Source organism: Chamaea fasciata, unplaced genomic scaffold (genome assembly GCF_029207755.1).
Source record: "Chamaea fasciata isolate MVZ Bird 193981 ecotype frontalis unplaced genomic scaffold, bChaFas1.0.hap1 SCAF_13, whole genome shotgun sequence".
Lineage (NCBI taxonomy): Eukaryota > Metazoa > Chordata > Aves > Passeriformes > Sylviidae > Chamaea > Chamaea fasciata.
The window spans coordinates 3731489-3751136 of record NW_027094098.1 but is presented as its reverse complement, the minus strand read 5'-3'; the positions used below and the strand labels follow the sequence as shown (position 1 = coordinate 3751136).

The 19648-nt window shown below is 43.9% G+C and overlaps 1 protein-coding gene across 9 annotated transcripts in view; it reads right to left on the bottom strand.

Annotated features, from left to right (window-relative positions):
- IQSEC1 (IQ motif and Sec7 domain ArfGEF 1) overlaps positions 1–19648 on the bottom strand; it is a 268694-nt gene that overhangs the window by 39473 nt on the left and 209573 nt on the right. For 8 of the 9 annotated variants that reach the window (XM_066195698.1, XM_066195705.1, XM_066195697.1 and 5 more), the window contains one exon: positions 312–591. In XM_066195698.1, coding sequence (XP_066051795.1) covers positions 312–591 — 280 coding nt within the window. Of the gene's footprint in view, positions 1–311; positions 592–16866; positions 17006–19648 lie in introns of those variants that run through there. The other variant, XM_066195704.1, reaches the window with a different exon arrangement.

The following is a 19648-nucleotide window of genomic DNA, read 5'->3' as shown; positions in this document are numbered from 1 at the left end:
TGTCAGTTGCAATAAGTTCTTCCTTCCTTTCTGTGACAACAAAAACACCCAGGTTTCAAAATGACTCATTTTCTTAGAAAAATACTTTGCACGATTACATTCTAGTAGGCTCCTGGAGCACGAAATCTCTGTTCCAAGAACTGTTTTTGCTTTTAACAGTATTAACATATCTTTTACACTTTTCTCCAGGAGGTGGGGAAGGTGTATGGGACAAAGAATTAAAAGTTAAATTGAGAGTTAAAAGTCCCAAGATGCTAGAAAAGACTTCTCCCACCTCACAGCCACAAACGAGGTACCAAGAGCTCAAATACCTGCTTATCCTGTAGGTCTGAAGAGAGTTCATAGCTCTCCGAAAGCGACCGGGACCGTTTGATGGCTTCTTCCTCAGCCTGTTTGCGCAGGATGGAGGTGGAGTGCTGGAGCTTGGGCCGGCGGGCTCGCTGCTGTCCCGGCGCGATGGAGTAGAGCCCGTAGGGATGCTCGTAGTGGTCGGGGCTCAGGGCGGAGCTGTGCGTTATAGGGCCCTGCGGGTAGCCGGACGGGCTATCCAGGGACGTGCCGGTCTCGCTGCTGGGAGCCTCCCCCTCAACGCTGCACGACAAAAGAGACACGGCAAAAAGCCTCGGGTGAGTCCGGCACACCACAACTCTAGTTTCGTTTTGTGTAGGCACCTAGCCAGTTTTGTTGTTCGCATGCAGGTGTCACAGGTAACGCGGCTTTCGTGTCAAACAAAGCGGGTTTTGCTGCAGTTTTTGCTGCAGTTTTTCCAAGTCTCAATCTGTCATGCCCGTGACATCTTTAGAGTGTGAGTCAAACAGGAGAATGGAGGTTTCAAGCATTATTTATCTTTATGCACTAATTACTGATAACATCCTCAGTAAGTCACACAGCGACTACTCTGTAAAATGAATGAACTTCTAATTCCTCATAAGACTGCTCATTTCCAGGCTTTTCCATTCAAATTGACACATGCTTATTTATGTCTTTCTTTGCTTTGACGAATTAAAGCATGATTTTCTTACCCTTACATTACAATTTGACATAAAAGGATTACTTTCATGGAGATTGGGATTGAATGGATCTTGAGAGCTACGACGTTTCTAGAAACTAAAGTTGGGGAAAAGTACCTGCAGGAGAAACCTCATTTATTTCCCTGCCAGTGAAAGACTGCTCCCATGGGATACTTTTGGGCAGGTTTTGGAGCAAAGCATCCCAAGGGACGGTGTTTCTAGCTAATGAAAGCAACATGGTTTCAGGTGAAGAAAGCTCAATAGCATCTATCTGGCCGAGAAACGACTTTGTTTTCTCCCACGAATGTTGTTATTGCTAAGGAATAAAGGAAAGGAAAAGACCTTTTGTATTAAAGGGGTTGTGCACAATAGGAAACATTTTAAAACCGAGCCCTAGGTGCATTCTGAGGTACTGATGACTAATAGCAATTTGTGTTTGGGCTGTATTTGCAGGAGGGCACTCTCACATTGCAGTATAGGCACTTTCACTCTTCCATCTTTTCATGTTTCACAGGACTATTTACTGTCTGTCTCATCCTGGGTACACAGAGCAGTGACAGAAAAACGAAATTTTACTTTTTTTTTTTTTTTTTTAAATCCCTCAAAAGACTCAGTAACCACACATGCACAAATACAAGCATTTGCAGCACTCCCCCAACCTTTTGTTTTAGGAAAGGTACATCCACACTCCAAAGAAGTAAAATTCCACATTCCCACCACGCCCTGTATTTTTTCCTTCATTCATATGTACTTAAAAACCAAAGCCCTCCTGCTGTCTCTCAGCTGTTCCTTCAAAAAATACAGAGCACTTTCTGAAAGAATGTCCTCCATCGACTGAAGAGCTGAGGGTTAACCCCGGCCAAACTCTCCCAGCTTGAACAGTTCGTACTTTTTAAAGGGAAGGAGGAAAAAAAAAAAAAAAGACCCTTAGATTTCTTAAAATGCTTCTATAAACATGTAAAACTGAAAGCAAGTCCTCTCTCTTTGCCCATCAAAATATGACTCCAACCAAAAGGTATTTTCAAACATACTTAACCCAAGCTGGAAATATTTGCAGTGTGCACACACTGGTTTTTCCAAAAAGGAAGCTGACAGGAAACTAATCCCTTTCCCTCGGTGATACAGCTGGCTTTCAACTTAAAAATGATAAACTACCCAGAGTTCTGCCGGTGACATTGAAACTGTGTAACTACCCGCTAAAAACAAACAGATCATTCTCTCTGAAGCATCCATTAAAGACATGGTATGATACTGAGCTGCTTCACGTTCTCTCTTTAAACACTGAAATTCCTTCCTCTGTTCTGCCAGCTGCCAAGCTGTGCTATTTTGGACATCACATCCTAGCTGCGAGTTTGTTTGTAAGTACTTTCCATACAAGCATGGCAAATTTGTTTTTAACAGGAAGGCTGGAGTTATCTTCTAAGGTTCTGTTGACGTTTTCTGCCTTCCTCACCCTTGCATTGTGAGCTATTTAATAACCCTTCCATGCTGATTATAACCTCCTGTTGACATTTCAATAACGCTGCCTTCGATGGGTCCCTTAACCTTTTCCTCAACGAAAAGGGTGCTGCCCTAATCAGGAGAAGCTGGAAGGACATCTGCCCAGAGTTCTGACTAAAGTTCAGGGTTTCTTCTGAATTTTTAGTTTGCCTTTTGTACTTTTCCCAGGTATAAATGTGCTGCTTGACTGCCTATAATGCTTGACCTCATTTTGCTCATGGGCCTATTCCCTGCCACCTGACCTTTGAAGCATGGAAGTAATTACCTTTTACAGCAGGCACAACAACAGCACTTCCAAGCAAACACACGTGCACAGGCTTCAAGGCTTTCCCCCATCCAGCTCTTCCCGGCCTCCCAGGAGCAGCTGAAGCTCCATATGAATTATTTCATTAAAGTGAAACTTCCCTGGCAAAGAAAAGCAGCTTGCTTTCTACTTCTTCTACTTTACATATGTTTGGAGAAGAAGAATATGTCAACAAATCTGACTTGTGTGAAGCTGTAAGGATGACAAGTTGGATTGCTGAGCTGAGGGGAGCAGCAGAGAGCTGGCAGAAATGCTCACTGAGCCAAATTCCATCACTTCCCAGCAGGCCAGGGAAACTGGAGGTTATCAAATATAAAACAGCCATCTGTAAGAAGGGTGGGAAGGGCAGTCTGGGGAACTGCAGATGTGCCAGCCTGACCTCAGTGCTGGGCAGGTCATGGAGCAGGTCACCCTGAGTGTCAACACCAGACAACCTAGAGATCAGGCCTGGCCAGCCTGGGCTCAGGAAAGGCAGGTCCTGCCTGACCAACCTGCTCTCCTGCTGTGACAAGGTGACCGGCTCTGGACGTTCCCTGCTGGGACTTCAGCAAAGCCTTTGGCACTGTTTCAGCCCTCTCCTGGAGAAGCTGGCTGCTCCGGCCAGTACTGGGTGGGATGGTTTCACATCCCTGTGGATGTGGCACTTGGGGACATGGGGCAGGGGCGGCCTTGGCAGTGCTGGGGGAATGGCTGGACTCAGTGGCCTGAGAGGGCTTCTCCAACCCAACAATTCTGTAACTCCCACACAGACTCAGACCATGAGCCAGTCACTGCAGGGTTACAAGGGTGGTTTTTATCTACGCACTTATTAAAGCTGCCAACAGACAAAAATGTCAAGGATTGTGCTCCAGGCTTGCAGCAAGAACCAGAAGTCTCCCTGGGACTGAGGGAGCAGCTGAGACACCTCTCCAGCACTGCTTCACTTCCACACCCAGCACACACTGCCTCTCTCTGATGGGTGAGAAATTAGGTATATTAAACACACTACAAAAATGGACAATGTAATATTGTCAATTATTATTACTTACGCTTTTATTATATATACTATTTAATAAATGTTAATTAAAAGTCCCCACTGGATTTAGAAACAGCTTCTTAACAAAGGTCTCCAATTTCAGGCATCTGTTACCTACCAGACGTGTCCAGTACAATTACTGATAATTTCATTGTTTAAAAACAACAAAAGTAGTGGATTAATTTGCTTCATCTCCCTGCAATGTGCAACCGCATATTACTAGTGAGCCCAGCAATCTGTTGAATATTCTAATTGTGTAATATTAGGAGAATGCAAAACAGTTGAAATTAACCTAGAAGTCCAACTATTTTATTACACTCGTGTTTCAGCAGAAAATTCATTATCTGCCAAGCCAGTAAAAGTGAAAGGCTGCTTGCAAGTATTTTACAAAGAAGCAGAGAATGGAACAGCTAAAGAATGAAAATGAAATATTTAAATATAATTAGTATTATTAATGTGACTTTGCATGAACAAAAATTTAAAACAGAGCTGTTGAAAAACTTTATACATCTAAATGACTTTTTGAAACAGTGGCCAGCACTGACTGAAGCAGCATTTTATCAGAAACTGAAAATTTCTCCCTGCATAAACCTCAGCTTGTAATACTGTAATACTGTTAAAAAACCCCAGGCTGACAAAAAGGGGAGGAGCTGCTGTTGCTAGGAAAAGGTCCTGATTTTACAGTCATTTCCCACAACTCAGGGGATGAGTCCATTTCAAGAACTACCTAATAAGAAGAAGCTCTGTCTCCTCTCTCCCTGTCCAGCTGCGTGGTTAGCCATGACCAAAGCAAAACATTTCCTCTCCAGGCATTTTAGCAGCACAAACCTGGCAGGTCCTTTCTTCCCGGGCTCTCATTTTACACTTTCAGTTATTACTTATAATCCCAAAGGCTGTAATTAGCACGAGTACACTAAATCCACCACCATATTTTAAAACAATAACATATTATTGAGGATGTTTGACTATCTGCTGTTATTCTTTATTTTTCATTTTTGTATTCACACCTTCCTTTTCCTTCAAATCTTGCCAAACTATAAGCAAAGCAAAGGAAAAAAAAAGGCACAATAAAGACAAAATATTGAAAATAAGAGAACTTCAACATTTGAGCTTAAAATGGAAAATTTAAAAAAGATCTGAATTCCACTAAGGAGCAAACCCCAAGCTTTTCCATGAGTATGGATTTATCTGTTCCACTGACTAATGCCTAAATGACCAGAGGAGCTGCTGGTTTAGATGCAGAGGCAGCAAGAATTTATCTGTCAAAGAATTTATACCATGAAAGACAGATATTTGATAACCAGAAAAGCAGAAAGTCCCTTTCCTCCTGAGGCCCAGAACCTTATCTTTAGAACTATGTGTATATAAAAAGAGAAAGTATATAACAAAAACCTCACATGCAAGGAATGATTCTGTGCTGCCTCTCACCCCAGAAACCCCCCAGTTTACAAGCAGTCAAGTGTCCCTGTGCATTTTTAAAACTCAAATATGAAGATAATGGGAACATATGCTCACAGGAATCGTCCAAATGTTCAAACCAGTTTGCTGCAGATTTAGTTTGGAACAAAAGAAATGAAACATGTTTCAAAATAATGCAAATGCCAAACCCAAACTGCATGCAACATTCTAAAATAGAACCAAGAAGACCCTCCCAGCAGAACAGAGCAAATGGTTGAGGAGCTGTTTTAGCAATGAGCATTCTCTGAAATCAGTATTATTTTCATCACTCTTTTAGAATGGACTTTCAACAGTGTAATATAAAGACATGAAATTGAAAACAGGCCCTAACAACTGGATAGCACACATATGAGAACAAATCAGCATTATATTAATCCTGTTAAAAAATTGTTTTGGACACAAAGAGAAGTATGACAATATAATAAGTTTGTGCTGTTACATCTTTAAAGATTTTTCCATAGCATTTCAGCTCCAAGGGTACACAGAAGAAATTTCTTTTCTTCTACATTGTGGAAAGGCAGCACGAGTATTACAAATACAGCAACAAAACCATGCCCAGCTAAAAATTTTAGTCAGCACAAGGTGGTAAAGCCACTCAGCTTGGCCATGACAATCCAATGGCTCTGTTCTCTGGGAAGCAGGGAGGTTTTAAAGCAGGGCTGTGGTAGAGCAGCAGTAAAACTCCAGGTAGTCAGCACAGCCTGAATTCAAGGTGAGCTTAATGAAGCATCGATACTTTATTTTATTGCAACAGTGAAGCATGTGCATGAGTGGTTCTTTATAAAATTCCTCGGCCAAATCCATCCTTCTCTCCACTTGCCTGCTTTTCCCTGGATCCATGTAACTTATTTCCCTCTTCAGGGAAAATGCATGTAAAGCTGGTTCCCTTTAAGTCACATCTACTCACAGAACAATTCACCAAACTTAACTCCTCCCTTTGTCCCAGAAACTTTTCTGTCCATAAACACCAACATATCCACAGCTGAAGTATCCAGACACCTTCTTGGGACTCTGCCTTATGATTTATGCCACGGATTTAAACACAAACCACAGAGTGAAGCTTTTTGCATTAAAATCTCATTTCATAAACAACATTTCCAGTAAAACTTCTGCCTCACTCAAAAATAAATATTCTGTATAAACAGGCCCAAACGCCCAGGGAGGAAAAATTGCCACGCATCTGTTTTACACTCACCATCTCCTTTCAAAATGTGGAGGTTAAAACCAGTCAAACTGTGGTCTTAGCTCCTAATTATAGATTTCCACTTGAAATGGATCCAGATTCTCTACCTAGGCCAGGGAAATGCAGACCAGAAGTCGCCCGTGGAACTGAGTGGGTAACAGAAGCAGGATGGCAGCTGCTGCAGCAGCTGGTACAGCCAGACACTTCCAACACGACGGCTGAAACAAACCACCCGAACAGCAAAAATCTTTGGGCCAAATGTGGGCATTCCACATAGGAATAAACCTCTCCAAAAGTTAATTTCTTGCACGTAACTTTGCTTTTACAAGTGTAACGAAGCCCTGATTTGAATGTGTAATTTTAAGTGACGGTTGCAAGCAGAGCTCTGCTCTCCAGAGCTGTGCCTCCCCGCAGGAGCACTCCTTTGGCACTGGGTACACCCCACTGCTTCAAAGCTGCCTGGTGCCTCAGTACCTGTGGTGCTCTCTGCCATCAACGAGGAGGTGCATTTAATTAAAGCTCTGATGTGTGCATTGTATTATCTCAAATTACCCCACAAAGCGTTCTCCATTAACTTCTCAAAATGCAGAACTGGCCATATGTACTTCACACAAGCCATGGTTTAGCATTTTTCTCCACCCCCCAATACAATATTCCCCACTGGAGTGAGAGCATTTGAGCAGAAGTTTATTATTAGTACAGTTTGAACTAGAACCTAGTCCTTATTGCCATGTCTGGTTTGTGCTGTCTAGTAAACAGAAGTCAATTACATTAAGAACTTACACAAATCCCCGAATTCAATAAGCACAATAACATTAACAGACCAATCTACCTTCAAATATACCCTGCCAAGAGTTCAAAGCCATTATGATGGACAACAGCATTCACAGGCAGTGACAAAAGCTTTGATCCGGGAAAGAAATATTGACCAATGTGTTTTACTTCCAATGCACTCTCAATTCAGCTGTTTCTGTTCGAAACAAACGAAACCTTTGAATGCACATCAAAGTAATGTCCCAGGTAATTCATCTGACTGAAGTTAAATATCATTGCAAGGAAAATCCAGACACCATTTGCATGTTTCTCAGAAGCAAACCCTAACAAAGCAGTCACTTATTCTGTAATATTCTGTGGTGAGAGTGCCAGCAATAGCAGCCTGAGTCAAAGAGTCTGAGAGCCACTGAGGGTGGGCAGAGCTGCATAGGCAGGTACCCCTGAGTGCCCTGCAAACCTGCAGCTGCTCCCTGCTCCAGGCCCTGATCCCAAAATCACACAACAACCCCAGCGCGCGTCCCCTGGACACTGCCGAGCTGTAATCCTCACTAAGCAACCCCATAAAAGGCATTAACAAAAAGGCTTTTTGAACAGGGCATTTTGACCCACACTCGTAGATGCCATCAGTAGCGGCAGAGAACAGGGAGTGAAAGATGAGAGGTTTATTTTCTCCCCACCAAAGCAGAATGCAGGAATGAAGGCACTGTCTCTTCTGACATGGAGATGGACAGGGTTAGGGTTAGCCACCCATTTTAGGCAATAAGGCTTCCAACAGGGTTAAGAACTAAGAATATCCCTCGGGGAAGAGCTTATTTGAGACTTCTCTTCAGCTTCCAAGGAGCACGAGGAAGGTTAACCAGCTCTCCCATCACCTTTGTCTAACAGTGGCAGCATATTTGCCATCAGACATGAGAATGTGCAGAGGGATCCACCCACCCAACCCTCCCTAGGATCATTCAGCGTCTCCTGAACCCCCCTGCTGAAGGCAAAGCTGCATTTTATTGCCATTGTTTAGCAAAAGCAACAAGGGGACTGGCAGCACCAGTAGAACCTGGATACAGCTTACAAATGTTCGCTTCAATCTCACATAAAGTCAGCCAGCATCACTCGCTGCCAGTCTGTGTTAATCATTACCCAGCATATGTTTACTCAGCAACAACTCTTTAAAAAGTGGATATTATTAAAAGATGACTATGGGGTGATAATTTGAGGCTTGTGGCTCAAACCAGCCCAAGTTTTAGAATTTTTGAAGTTTTTTATGGCCAGTTCTTCTTTTTCAGGTGTCAGCATTAAACACACGAACATCAGAAAATGTCCTGTATGCTTCGAAAGGATGTTTTGTTTCTGACATGGGCTAAAGCTAACAATTTTAATGTAACTCTGGTGCCTGTGGAATGGATCACTTAACAAAATCTGTGAAGGTCTGCCTCCCACTGCAGACTTTGTCCTGTCCCTGCTATGCAAACTTTTACACAATATGATAAGCTTGAAAAATTTGTGGAGTTTCCCAATGCAGCTGTAGTAGAATTTGACCTCAACTATTTACAATTTATTTAGATACACCATTCAGCAGCAGAAACACTCTTAATTTAGCACACTATATATGACATGTACTGAAGATAGCAAGGTATTAGCACACATTCTACTGCCTATATGACATGCCCTTCAGACTCTGCTAAGTTTAAAAAGGAAGATTTAGTGCCTGATTTGCACGCACAGCTGAAGCAGCATTTGATACAATGCAAGAATCCTCGGTGTCCAGTGCCAGCCATCCTCCTCTTTCACCTCTTCAGCTGTTGTGTCAAGCCTGTCCCAGGAAGGGGTGAGAGAATGGCACTGCTGCAGAATCAGCTTGCTGGCAATCAGGTTCTGGCAGAGACGAGCACTGATTCCCTCTTCCCAGTCAGGTCTTGGTGGACAAAACTCTTCTTTCCCCTCTTACATTCCACATGTGATAGGAACACGAACTACTTTGAAGATGCTTAACAAAATCCTGTTTAATGAGTCAATGTCTCAGGCCTGGAAATTTCATACCTAGAACAAAACTATCTCACCTTACATCAAATAAACCTGATAAAGCCTATCACTTGAGTAATTTCAAGGTTTGCCCCTGCCCTATTTGAAATGCTGACAAGTATGACACTGTACAGAGAGCTAGGAAAAACTTTTGACCAGTCTTTCCCAGTATGTCTGTGAGGGAAATTAAGAATCACCATAAACAAAGAGCATGCAGTGGGTCCATGCAGCAGAAATGACAACAAAACCATCTTTCTGTACTGGACACTGCACTGAGTGAAGTCTCAGAGCACGAACAACTGCATTCATTTAGACCATATTTTAACTTCTGTAGCAAACGAATGTTGTACAAAAGGTTCTATTTAGAACAACCAAAGGATTTCATTTCAACTACTTATAATATGTCATTATTATCTAATGAGTTGTGCTTTCCAACAGTGGCACTGATGAACACGAGGTACTTTGCTGTCTCTCCAGGATTTAAGAAATAGTTGACCAAAATTATCTTCTTTTAAAATTAGAAAGGGACTCTTCAACTTCTAGTGATTGATTGACTTCCCTCTGCAGTTACAAATAAAATTCACAAAATTACAGAGTGACATACATTAAAAAGTCAATCCAAAAGGAGGATGGGCTGTTACAAGTGGGTTCAGAGAAACCTCTCACTGATGTTCCTGAATCTGGAAGCATATATAATATAAAAGTCCCACTCCATTTTAGTCACAGCACAAACTGTGCACAGCACACTTTGACTGCCAACTTTGCTGTGCCAAGTCTTAAAAAAAAAACAACAAAAAAAACCCCAACAACAAACAAACCAACCCAAAAATGAATGAAATGAAGAACGAAACCATACCAGTTTTCTCTATGGGAAAACAATGTAATTTCGAAATTCTTAAGTGCAAATGGGCATGGGAAACTCTCAGCAGGTAGGAAAGAAAAGGATGAGAACACGACACTTGTTCCTGCTCCAGTGAAGCTCAGGGTGTTGTCACCCAGTCAGTGAGAGCAGGAACTGGCCTTGAGCACTCTGCACACACCAGAAGAGAGGTGGTGTAACTCACTGGAACAGGAGTACTGCTCACCTCTCTGTAATCACAAGCATCCTCATAAAAGGGAGATTTTATCCTCTGCTGCACACCCAAGGTTTATACCAGTGTACAGAACACAGTGGTTAAGGAAACCAAATAATAGGAGATTTTTTGTTGGAAGTATGGGGCCTGGTGGAAAAGACAGTGTTGTAGATGATGCTTAGATTCAAGGCAGTGTGTATACCTTCAAACACAGAAGGTATTTGCAGACATACTCAAAGATACCACACATAAATCTTCACCCTTGTAGAAACGAGACCTCAAAAGATTGCTCATAACCTCTAAATCAGCTAAAGAGCTGACAGATGCTTTTTCTCATTCACAAACTTCCTTCCTTTACATTTCCTCCCCATTATGCCGAGTCTATACATTTTACAGCTCTTTCTCTGTCAGAGAGGAATTAAGTGTAGGCTTTCAATAGAACTTCTGACTCACCTCACTGATGACAATAAAAGAGTAACACAGGTAGCAATTCCTGCCGTGGAAATCTTTTACTGCAAACACAGAGAAGAGGAGCAGTTTCTGGGCTGTGCAGGGCATGTTGCAGCTTCCTTTGGGTGCAGCACTGCTGGCTCCCAGAACCACCAACACACTGCCTTTCACTTAGAGTTGGACTTGAGGATCCCTGTGGGATCAGGAGTATTCTGTGCCAGTGTGGTGATGGGGTACAGCTTGGCTTAGCTGGCGCTGCACGTGAGGCTGCTCAAACACAACAGAATGTGAGTCTAAAATACACAACTTAGGTAACTCTTGGTCATCTATAGGCTCTTCATCATGGCAAAGTTCACAGATCTTTCCACAGTGGAAAAGCGTCTTTTAGGACAGGGGTAGAAGCCCAGTTCCTGAAAACACGGGGCACTATTTTGTGCAATGAAAATGTGATTTTGTGCCAAGACAGATTTTGAAAATCTCAACTAAAGACAGTGAGTAATGGTCTTGTGTAACATGCTGCACTGTGGTAGGAATACCTGGAATACTCTTCTTCTAGGCTAACCTGATCAAAAACATCTTAATGACCTTTTAATAAAAATTAAAAAAATAAAAATACATAAAAATAAAATTTAAAAAAACGAATCCAAGTTTGCATTGCGTTGTCATCATTTGGGACAGGTTCCATTAAGTCCAAGTCATCCTCTGCTCTCTCTCACTTCTCAAGGCATTAAAGACTAGTATTAACAGGAGACTATCAGCTGTAAAGTTCCACTCTCTCAAATCTACAAGTATTAAAATCAGCTCCTTCTTGAAGCCAACTTCTACCACTGGTATCTTCTAAACAAGACTCAGAGTAAAACAAAAGAAAGTATAAACAAAAATAATGAACTTCCTTCCATGAATCCAAGAACAGCTGAGATTATCTAACATTTAACACCTCGTGAAAAGGTAACTTTGAAGCACAGAACCACTCCAGACACCTCTAGAATGGAAATTCAACAGATGATTCACAGAACATTACAATAATGAAGAATGACACAGAAAGAAAAAAGAAGAGAATTTTATTCCTGATTGAGAACATAGAGTGATGTTAGATTGAGAGAAAACCTATTCTTAGGCTGCAACATGACCAAAGGGTCAGGGATTTCTGCAGGCCTGTCTTCTGTACTCAGATCCTTGGGAACTGCAGCTGGATCAGGAACACCGCTATCCCTCTCATTTGAAGGATGACTTCCCGAGCACAATCCCCAAACAAGCAGGGAAACCCTGTCTCTGGTACTATCTTTAAAGGCAGGACAGCTTCCAACTAAATCATCCATTGCTTCCCATGGATGCACCCTTGGAATTCTGTGCAGGCACTGACAGGGCCTATCCCAGGCTGACCGTGACAACTGAAGGACGTCTCCTGTAACCAGTCCCACTCCAGGCTACTAAAAACCATCCCTGCACTCGACTTAAATCCAGTTCAGGGTCCAGCTGCCAGTGCCATTTCTACCTCTCCGTGTGATCTGAGATGGAGTTGGGTCCATTCTGCCATAAAGGTGGGGAGTGAAAATTAAATTGAAAACAAACTGTGAACGCTGCTGTAGTGCAGAGTCAGGGCTGGCTGCAAACAATCCCTGCAACAGAAAACCCATCAGCTCTGCATCCTTGCCGCCCTTGCCTTGTGTGAGGATCACTGGAAAAGTCATGGATACATTAACAAACAGAAGGAAGTTGGTTTTCTTCTTCTGTGTTCATGACACACCCGTGCATCCTTGTTAATCTGGTGAGTTTTAAGCGTGACTGGGATTTTTTGGACTAAATAATGCAAGCATCCCTCAAAACAAGCTTAGGATTCCTTTTCTACGGCCATGCCCTGTATGTAGCCACTGATGTGAATGGAAGTCAGATCATAACTGTGGCATTTGGTTTGTGCTTGCACAGCAGAAGGCAACTGGGAATTGTGTCCCTTGTTTATAAAGCACAAATTTAACTGGGATGACACTGAACTACTGAAAGAATCTGATTAACAGATATAATACATCAATTTCCTGTAGTAAAGACTATCAAAGCTATCATTCTCATTTTCTTCTTCTCTCACAGGGACCAAATGGTTTGATTTTTTTTTTATCATACCAAAGCTTGTCTTTTTTACTTTATTTTTATTAAAGACATCTCTACAATTATTTCATGAGAAGGATTCTAGTCTTTTGTCTATTGTAAGGAAGCAAAAGGATTTATTTAGCTAAATTTGCATTCCCCTTTAACGTAATACTGGGGCTTTGTGCTACAGTGGATTAAAGCAGCATCTGTTCTTCTCTGGAAACCTGGAGTCAAATCACAGCAGTGCAGTGAAGTTGCCATCTCTGTCTGTACCCTAAATGGAACCTAAATAAAATTCAAATAGATTCCCAGAAGACACGAGAAGGACTATGTAAGTAAAATATTTTTGATTAATAAGCCTTGCTAAAAAAGTCCATGATCAGGAACTGGTTTTGCATAACAAAGATGCATGAATTAAACAAAACCTGCATTTACATAATTTTTGACACAAAATGGCAAGATACTAAAAGTGAACTTCCAAACACAGGGCTGATTCTGCTCTTGTAACTACACAGCCTTCCGAGGCAGCAGAAATAAAGCAGCAAACTCAGGAATATGAATTTGGCTTTGCGGCCCATACCCTGTTTAAATATCAGTGACATCTAAACAAAGCATGGTTCACAAAAGCAGTGCAGCAACACACACTTGTCCCCCCCCCAACTCATGAGCCACCTCCTCATAATTCCAGTTGCTCTGTGGATCAGGCAGTGCCTGGGTTAGGGGCACATCCTCACAAATTTAATGTAACGAACAGAGCAATCAGGACTCCACCTTGGTTACAGTTTCTGAGGTCTCCTGCAGTTCTGTTATTAAATAAACATAAAAAGAAATAATTGATGGACAGCTTCTGTGATTAAAATATGCCTGACTCTGAAATGAACGATAAAACTACCATCGTGTCTAACACAGGAGGAGCCATGTAAATGCTGAAAGAGCAAAAAATATGCATCCTGAAAGACCTATATGAGTTATGGTAAATCCTTGCAATGAAAAGGTACAACAACCCAGACTCGCGCTGTGGTGCTTCACGATTTTTTCCAAAAATTCAATATTCAAAAATGCAGTACCTTAAACCCTCCTTTGCACCGCTCAGAATCCTGCAGGAACTGGAAGCCTCATGGCTCACTCAGAAAGCAACTCCTCACTTCCAGCCCTTGTGTGCCAAGGTTTTGCTGGACTGGGAACGCCAGTGGTGTCAAACACCAAGGAACACAACTGAAATACGTGAGCAGCTGTTTAATACCTACAGGTAACGTCCACAAGTGCAGGCATCCACCACCAGAGCACTGACTACCCCTAGGCCAGCTTTTATTATTCAGCTGCTTCTCACTGGTGCTCAGGGCAGGGCACAGTTTGCAGGCATTGTTAAAGCAATCACCCAAGGGTGCTAATCAGCTACACCATGATGAGATTTGCCTCTTCACAGAGTTGGAGCCTTGAATTGACATCTTTAGACTCCAGAGAAAACATCATCAGTATAAAGGTAAACTGCTGTTCCAAAGGAGCTGTTCCACCCAAAGTCCTTGTGCTGCTCTCCAGGCCCTCAAAGGCATTCCCACCCTGCAAGCAATGGAAAAGTATCCTGCTCATGGAGACCCAGTATTGGGAGAAACACTTTCTACAGCCACATGAACAGATTCTCTTGAAAAGTTTTTCATTTTGCAAACATGAAATGGTCACAGGGTGAGAAAACCCATGTAAGGCCATGAAATCCTAAGAAGTCACGTTACATTTCTCCAGAGGAACACCCAGCAAACCACAGGTGAAGGCACCTTCTCCAGCAGAGAAGGTCTCCTTGCCCAGCAGGCACTCCCTGGATCCAGTCCTTGCAACCTTCCAAGATAAGACTCTAACAGGAACAACAAATCAGAGTTACTGTTCAACTTGGTATTTGCACTTTTCAGGAGAAAAACTGAATCCTTTGGTTTCCTTGCCTGAAAGCTACAAATTATTCCATGAAACTGAACTGCAGGTTGTTTATTAACTGCACCAGAATTCCCAGAGGGCTCCTAAAGGCGCAGAGAAACTGAATGCTGTTGATACACAGAGCACTGTGGTTTTCTCTGGTTAGCTCCAGATCTTGGATTACAGTACCCTGGATGATAATGAATTGTTTCAGATTAGTAGAAATAGGAAAAATAAAGGATGATGGATGACTTCACATGGGAAACCCGAACATTGAACTCCTATTTAACCAGGAGAAAAAAAGCCCAGCTGACTGCTTTGTAACAGTGCTCTCAATATCTTTCAGGAACTAGAACAGGACATCTCGACAACAAAACCAAATCTGGTACAAAAGCAGAAGTAAAATGGAAAATGGGTCATTTTATTCAGCATGGCCTGTAGTTCTCCCAAAGCACTCGATAAATGTAATGAATTCTGTGTTTATATGAAGGATATCTGCCACAAGAATAGACACAGTTAAAAACAATCATACAAACTAAGTACTCAGCAATTCCTCTTTTAGCACATCAGGCAGAATAATCAAGCTTAACTGAAAGGAAGTGCACAGCAATGTCCAAATGGAGGAAAAAAGTCTGAAACAATGATGAATAACAGAATGTTACTGTGTAATAGGCAAATCTGTCACTACAGTAACTGTTATGAATTATGTTTTTAGCAAGCCATGCAAAGGTAACATCACTTATGCAAACATTACCAACTCCGCACAGGAAACTTACATTATTCTTTTCCTAAGGGTAAAAAATGGGTTGAAGGATCATTAAATGTTTGACTAAACTGTACTATGAAACACTTTTCTTTATCAAAAACCATTTTGCCTTTTTTTTTTCTAGAAAAGCAACTGTTGCATTCATACATAGTTACACTGAATCCAGTCACTTCCTCCTTTTATATTTTTCCACACATGCCCACACCCAATTTAAGATGTTTTCTATCTTTAGCTAAGTTGAATATTCCTTTAACAGCCGAACAGCTCAGCATCTGGCTGAATTACTTGGTGGAATAAACTTCCACGATGCATCGGAGATAAATTCATTTTGCAAGTGCACTGCAAGTGCAGGATAACTTTTTTAGTTTATCATAAATCCACACACAGCATCACACCAGGAAAAACTTGTTTGTGCATGGAGTTTTCAGGCAGCTCACGAACAGAGCTCTGTGTCGCTGTGGTTCTGATACACTTTATTTTGGTAGTTAACAACATCATTACAATAGGGACTGTATGTTTTAACACGACAAACCCCGCTCTCGGTTTCTTCCGTGTCAGTCATTCAAGTATCTGTACTTGAACTAAACTTTTTTTTTTCCTTTTGTTCTATTTTCTGGCCGAGGGCACCAGTGGCAAATGTTGATTTGAGTGTGACACACCTTCCCATGTAGCCAGGACAAGGCCAGGTCTCCGGCCGGCCGCAGACACGGGGAACAGCCTGTACCAGAGCTCTGCAGCAAACCCCACACTGGTTTGACACGAATCATGTGATTCCTTGCACTCTCCCGAAAAGCAGTGTTTACACACCGGTGTCTGGAGCGGCACACGCCAGGTCAGCTCGCAGCCTGCTGCCACAGCTCCCGATTTATGGCTCTGCCTGTCACCCACGGCCAGCACAGCGCAGAGCAGCGGGGCCGCTTGGGACGCGGATAAACCGCGGAGATGATTTAACCCTCGGCTCCTGCAGGGCAGACAGAGCCTCCGCCTGTCCCCGCTCCCGAGCCGGGACACAGGGAACGAGCTCCCGATCGCCGCGACCCGGAGACATCGCGGGGACAACGGGGATGACCCCAGGGACAACTGCCAGGGACAGCGGGGGAGACCCCGGGGACAACCCCCAGATCCAGCCCCCAGGGACAATAGGGGTGACCCCAGGGACAATCCCCCAGGGACATAAGGGTGTCCCCAGTGCCAGCCGGACCCCCGCATCCCATCCTCCCGCACCGCCCCACAGCGAGCCCGGGCAGCGGCGGCGTTGGCGGCGCGGAGCCCTTTGTGCGGCAGCGGCGGCGCGGGGGCCACCCCCGCACCCCTCGGCAGCGCTCACCAGCTGTCCAGCTCCAGCTCCAGCAGCGACTGGGTCCGCTCCGAGCTGCAGTGCAGGCACCACATGGCCGGGCCGGAGTGTCGGGCGGGGAGCTCCGCGCCACCATAGCCGCCCCTCGGGCCGCCCCGCCCCGCGCCCGCTCCCCTCGGCCGGCGGCGGCGGGGCAGGGAAACGGGCAGCGCGCACGCGTGGAGGAGGGCGGGATTGCCGGGGACAGCGCGGCTCCGGCGGGCTCCCCTCACACCGGCAGCCCTCACACCCCTCACTCCGCCCGGGCGTCTCTGGGGCCGGGCTCCAGCGGGCACGGCTCTCCGAGGGCTCCCTTCACATCACACCCATCACCGTGCCCGGGGGTCCCTCGGGCCGGGCTCCAGCGGGCACGGCTCTCCGAGGGCTCCCTTCACATCACACCCATCACCGTGCCCGGGGGTCCCTCGGGCCGGGCTCCAGCGGGCACGGCTCTCCCCTCACACCAGCAGCCCTCACACCCCTCATCGTGATCCGAGGGGGCCCCCGGCCCCCTGACAGCAAAATAGCAACCCCCTCCCCACAGCTTCACACCCTGTAAGAACACAACAAAGCTCCGCCGGCCGATCTCTGTAGTTTGGGGAAAGTTTGGTCAGTTTCTGAAATCTACTGAATTGCTCAAAGTGCAGCTCAGGCCAGCCGGGTGCAAGGAGGAGCACGGCGCAAAGCTGTGCATAGGACATACCTCGTGTTTATACATCCCATGGGGGCTGATGGCGTCTTTCAGGGTGGTAAAAAGAATCGAGGCGACTTTAGTTAAACCGCCCCCCCCCCCCGCCCCTTAAACATTTGGGATGGAGCGTGCGTTTTGCATAGTTTCCTAAGGAAGTATTAGGCATAGATTCCAACAAGCCTGGATTTAACTAGCTTTCAGTGAAACTCAAACACGTTAAGGAAGGACACACCTACACCGGCTGTTTTAATAGGAATGTCACTGCAGGACTCTAACCAGAGACTATTTACGCTGCAATGCCTGCTTTCAACATCTAATGGTTATCCGGGCAGCCTCTTCCCCGCAGAACGTCTGGGAACCACAACCCCACGTTTTTCTGGTCCTGACTCAATGTCTCCTGCATCAAGCTTCGTCTCCACTTGTAAACAGAGACAAATCCAAAGCAGACACAAGCAGTTCCCAAAAGTCAACTTCTCCTTCGGAAACCAGTTTCCATTTAGGAACCAAGTGCAGACAGTTTTAGCGTGGGCTGTGAAGGAGACGCATTGGGAAGGGTGGCTGGAAAGCTCTGACCTCAAAAGCAGTCGCAGAATTTTCTGAAGAATGTGCTTTTCTGAAGCCATTTCAAACACAATCTTCCTTCTACAGATACGATCACGCTAGATCAGCAAATAACCGAGCAATACAAACACATCCCATGCCAAACACTGTGTGGATAATTGTCACAGATGGCTTTCTCCCCATCAATGTCAAGCATCCAGAATTCCCAATTTAGTCTCGACCATTCTGGTGCGAAGTTTTTGTGAGATCACTTCTTGCTTGAATATGTTGTTAAAATTTAAAGTGGAGATTAAATGCCCAAATCATCTACACATTTAAGATCTCGCATGAATTCCAACGGGGGGAATTAAACACAGAAAAACAAATTCCTGCTGCACTACGCAGACAACATTGTGGTTTCCGAATTGAGGCAGCCTGATGCAGTTATTTTTGGAGGGATATTTTGTGAATGTTTCAACATTCCAAAACCATTTAAATTCAACCATAATCAATAGTGTACATTCAATTTCCCCTCAGGTAACAATAGCTGTAATCCACACCGCACAATCCACCCTGTCTCAGGTGGTGATTTAGCAGAGATCTCTAAGTCTGTGACTTCTTAGGACAATTTTTGGTGGCATGTAACTAAGTTTCTTTGCCATCCTGATGGCAGAGGTGCTGAACACACAGAGCTGATGTTTCAGGCCCCAGAAGACAGGGGCAGAAGATGCCCTTCTACCAACACAGAGCCAAATGTGGGCTTCTACAGCACTTTATTGATTTGCACTTTGCATAGGAAGCTTTGGCAGAACCAGTAGGATGTATATCCTCCATGGTCCTCCTGCTGCTATTTTGACACCTAACTAGCATTAGAGTTGCCCCATAGATATTGTAGAAATACGTAGTGCAGTGTAAGGAGGCCAAAAAGTAACTTTTCATGTCCTACTATCCTTGTTCCTGGCAATTTGTTGGAGCACAACCAGCAGCTCAACACACAGTGAGCTTTGCCCTGTTAGATCAACTTAAGCAAAAATGAAGGAACTGGGAAATCTCTCTGAAGAGGAAGTAAACAGAGATTTTAAAGCACGATTTTACAATCTCCAGTCCAGGCCAGAAGTTTGAGGGAAATAATTGTGAAGCAAGTGGGCTGGCTGACCACAGGAAGAGCTTATTGTGACAGGCAGCTCACTCACTGCAGCTGCTGCTTTATTCATTTTGGACCACTGCAGCTTCCAGCCAGTTGCCCAACAAACAGCACTCTCAAACTACAATATCTCAGCAGTGAATGACTTCCTCAGACCATTCAGCCCTGCCTGCTAAAGCCAACCCTATTTTATTTCTAATACAGAAATATAATTAAACCTTAGATTAAACACCACACTGAAATTTTGGTTTATCCAGTAATTTACATAAATCACTGCTATTAAATGTGTTAATGGCTAAAACAAAGTTTATAAACCCCCAGAGTGCAAGAAACTCAATTTGTAATTATAAGCACACAGCAATCTGTACAATATGCCATCTAAATCTACAGTAATTATG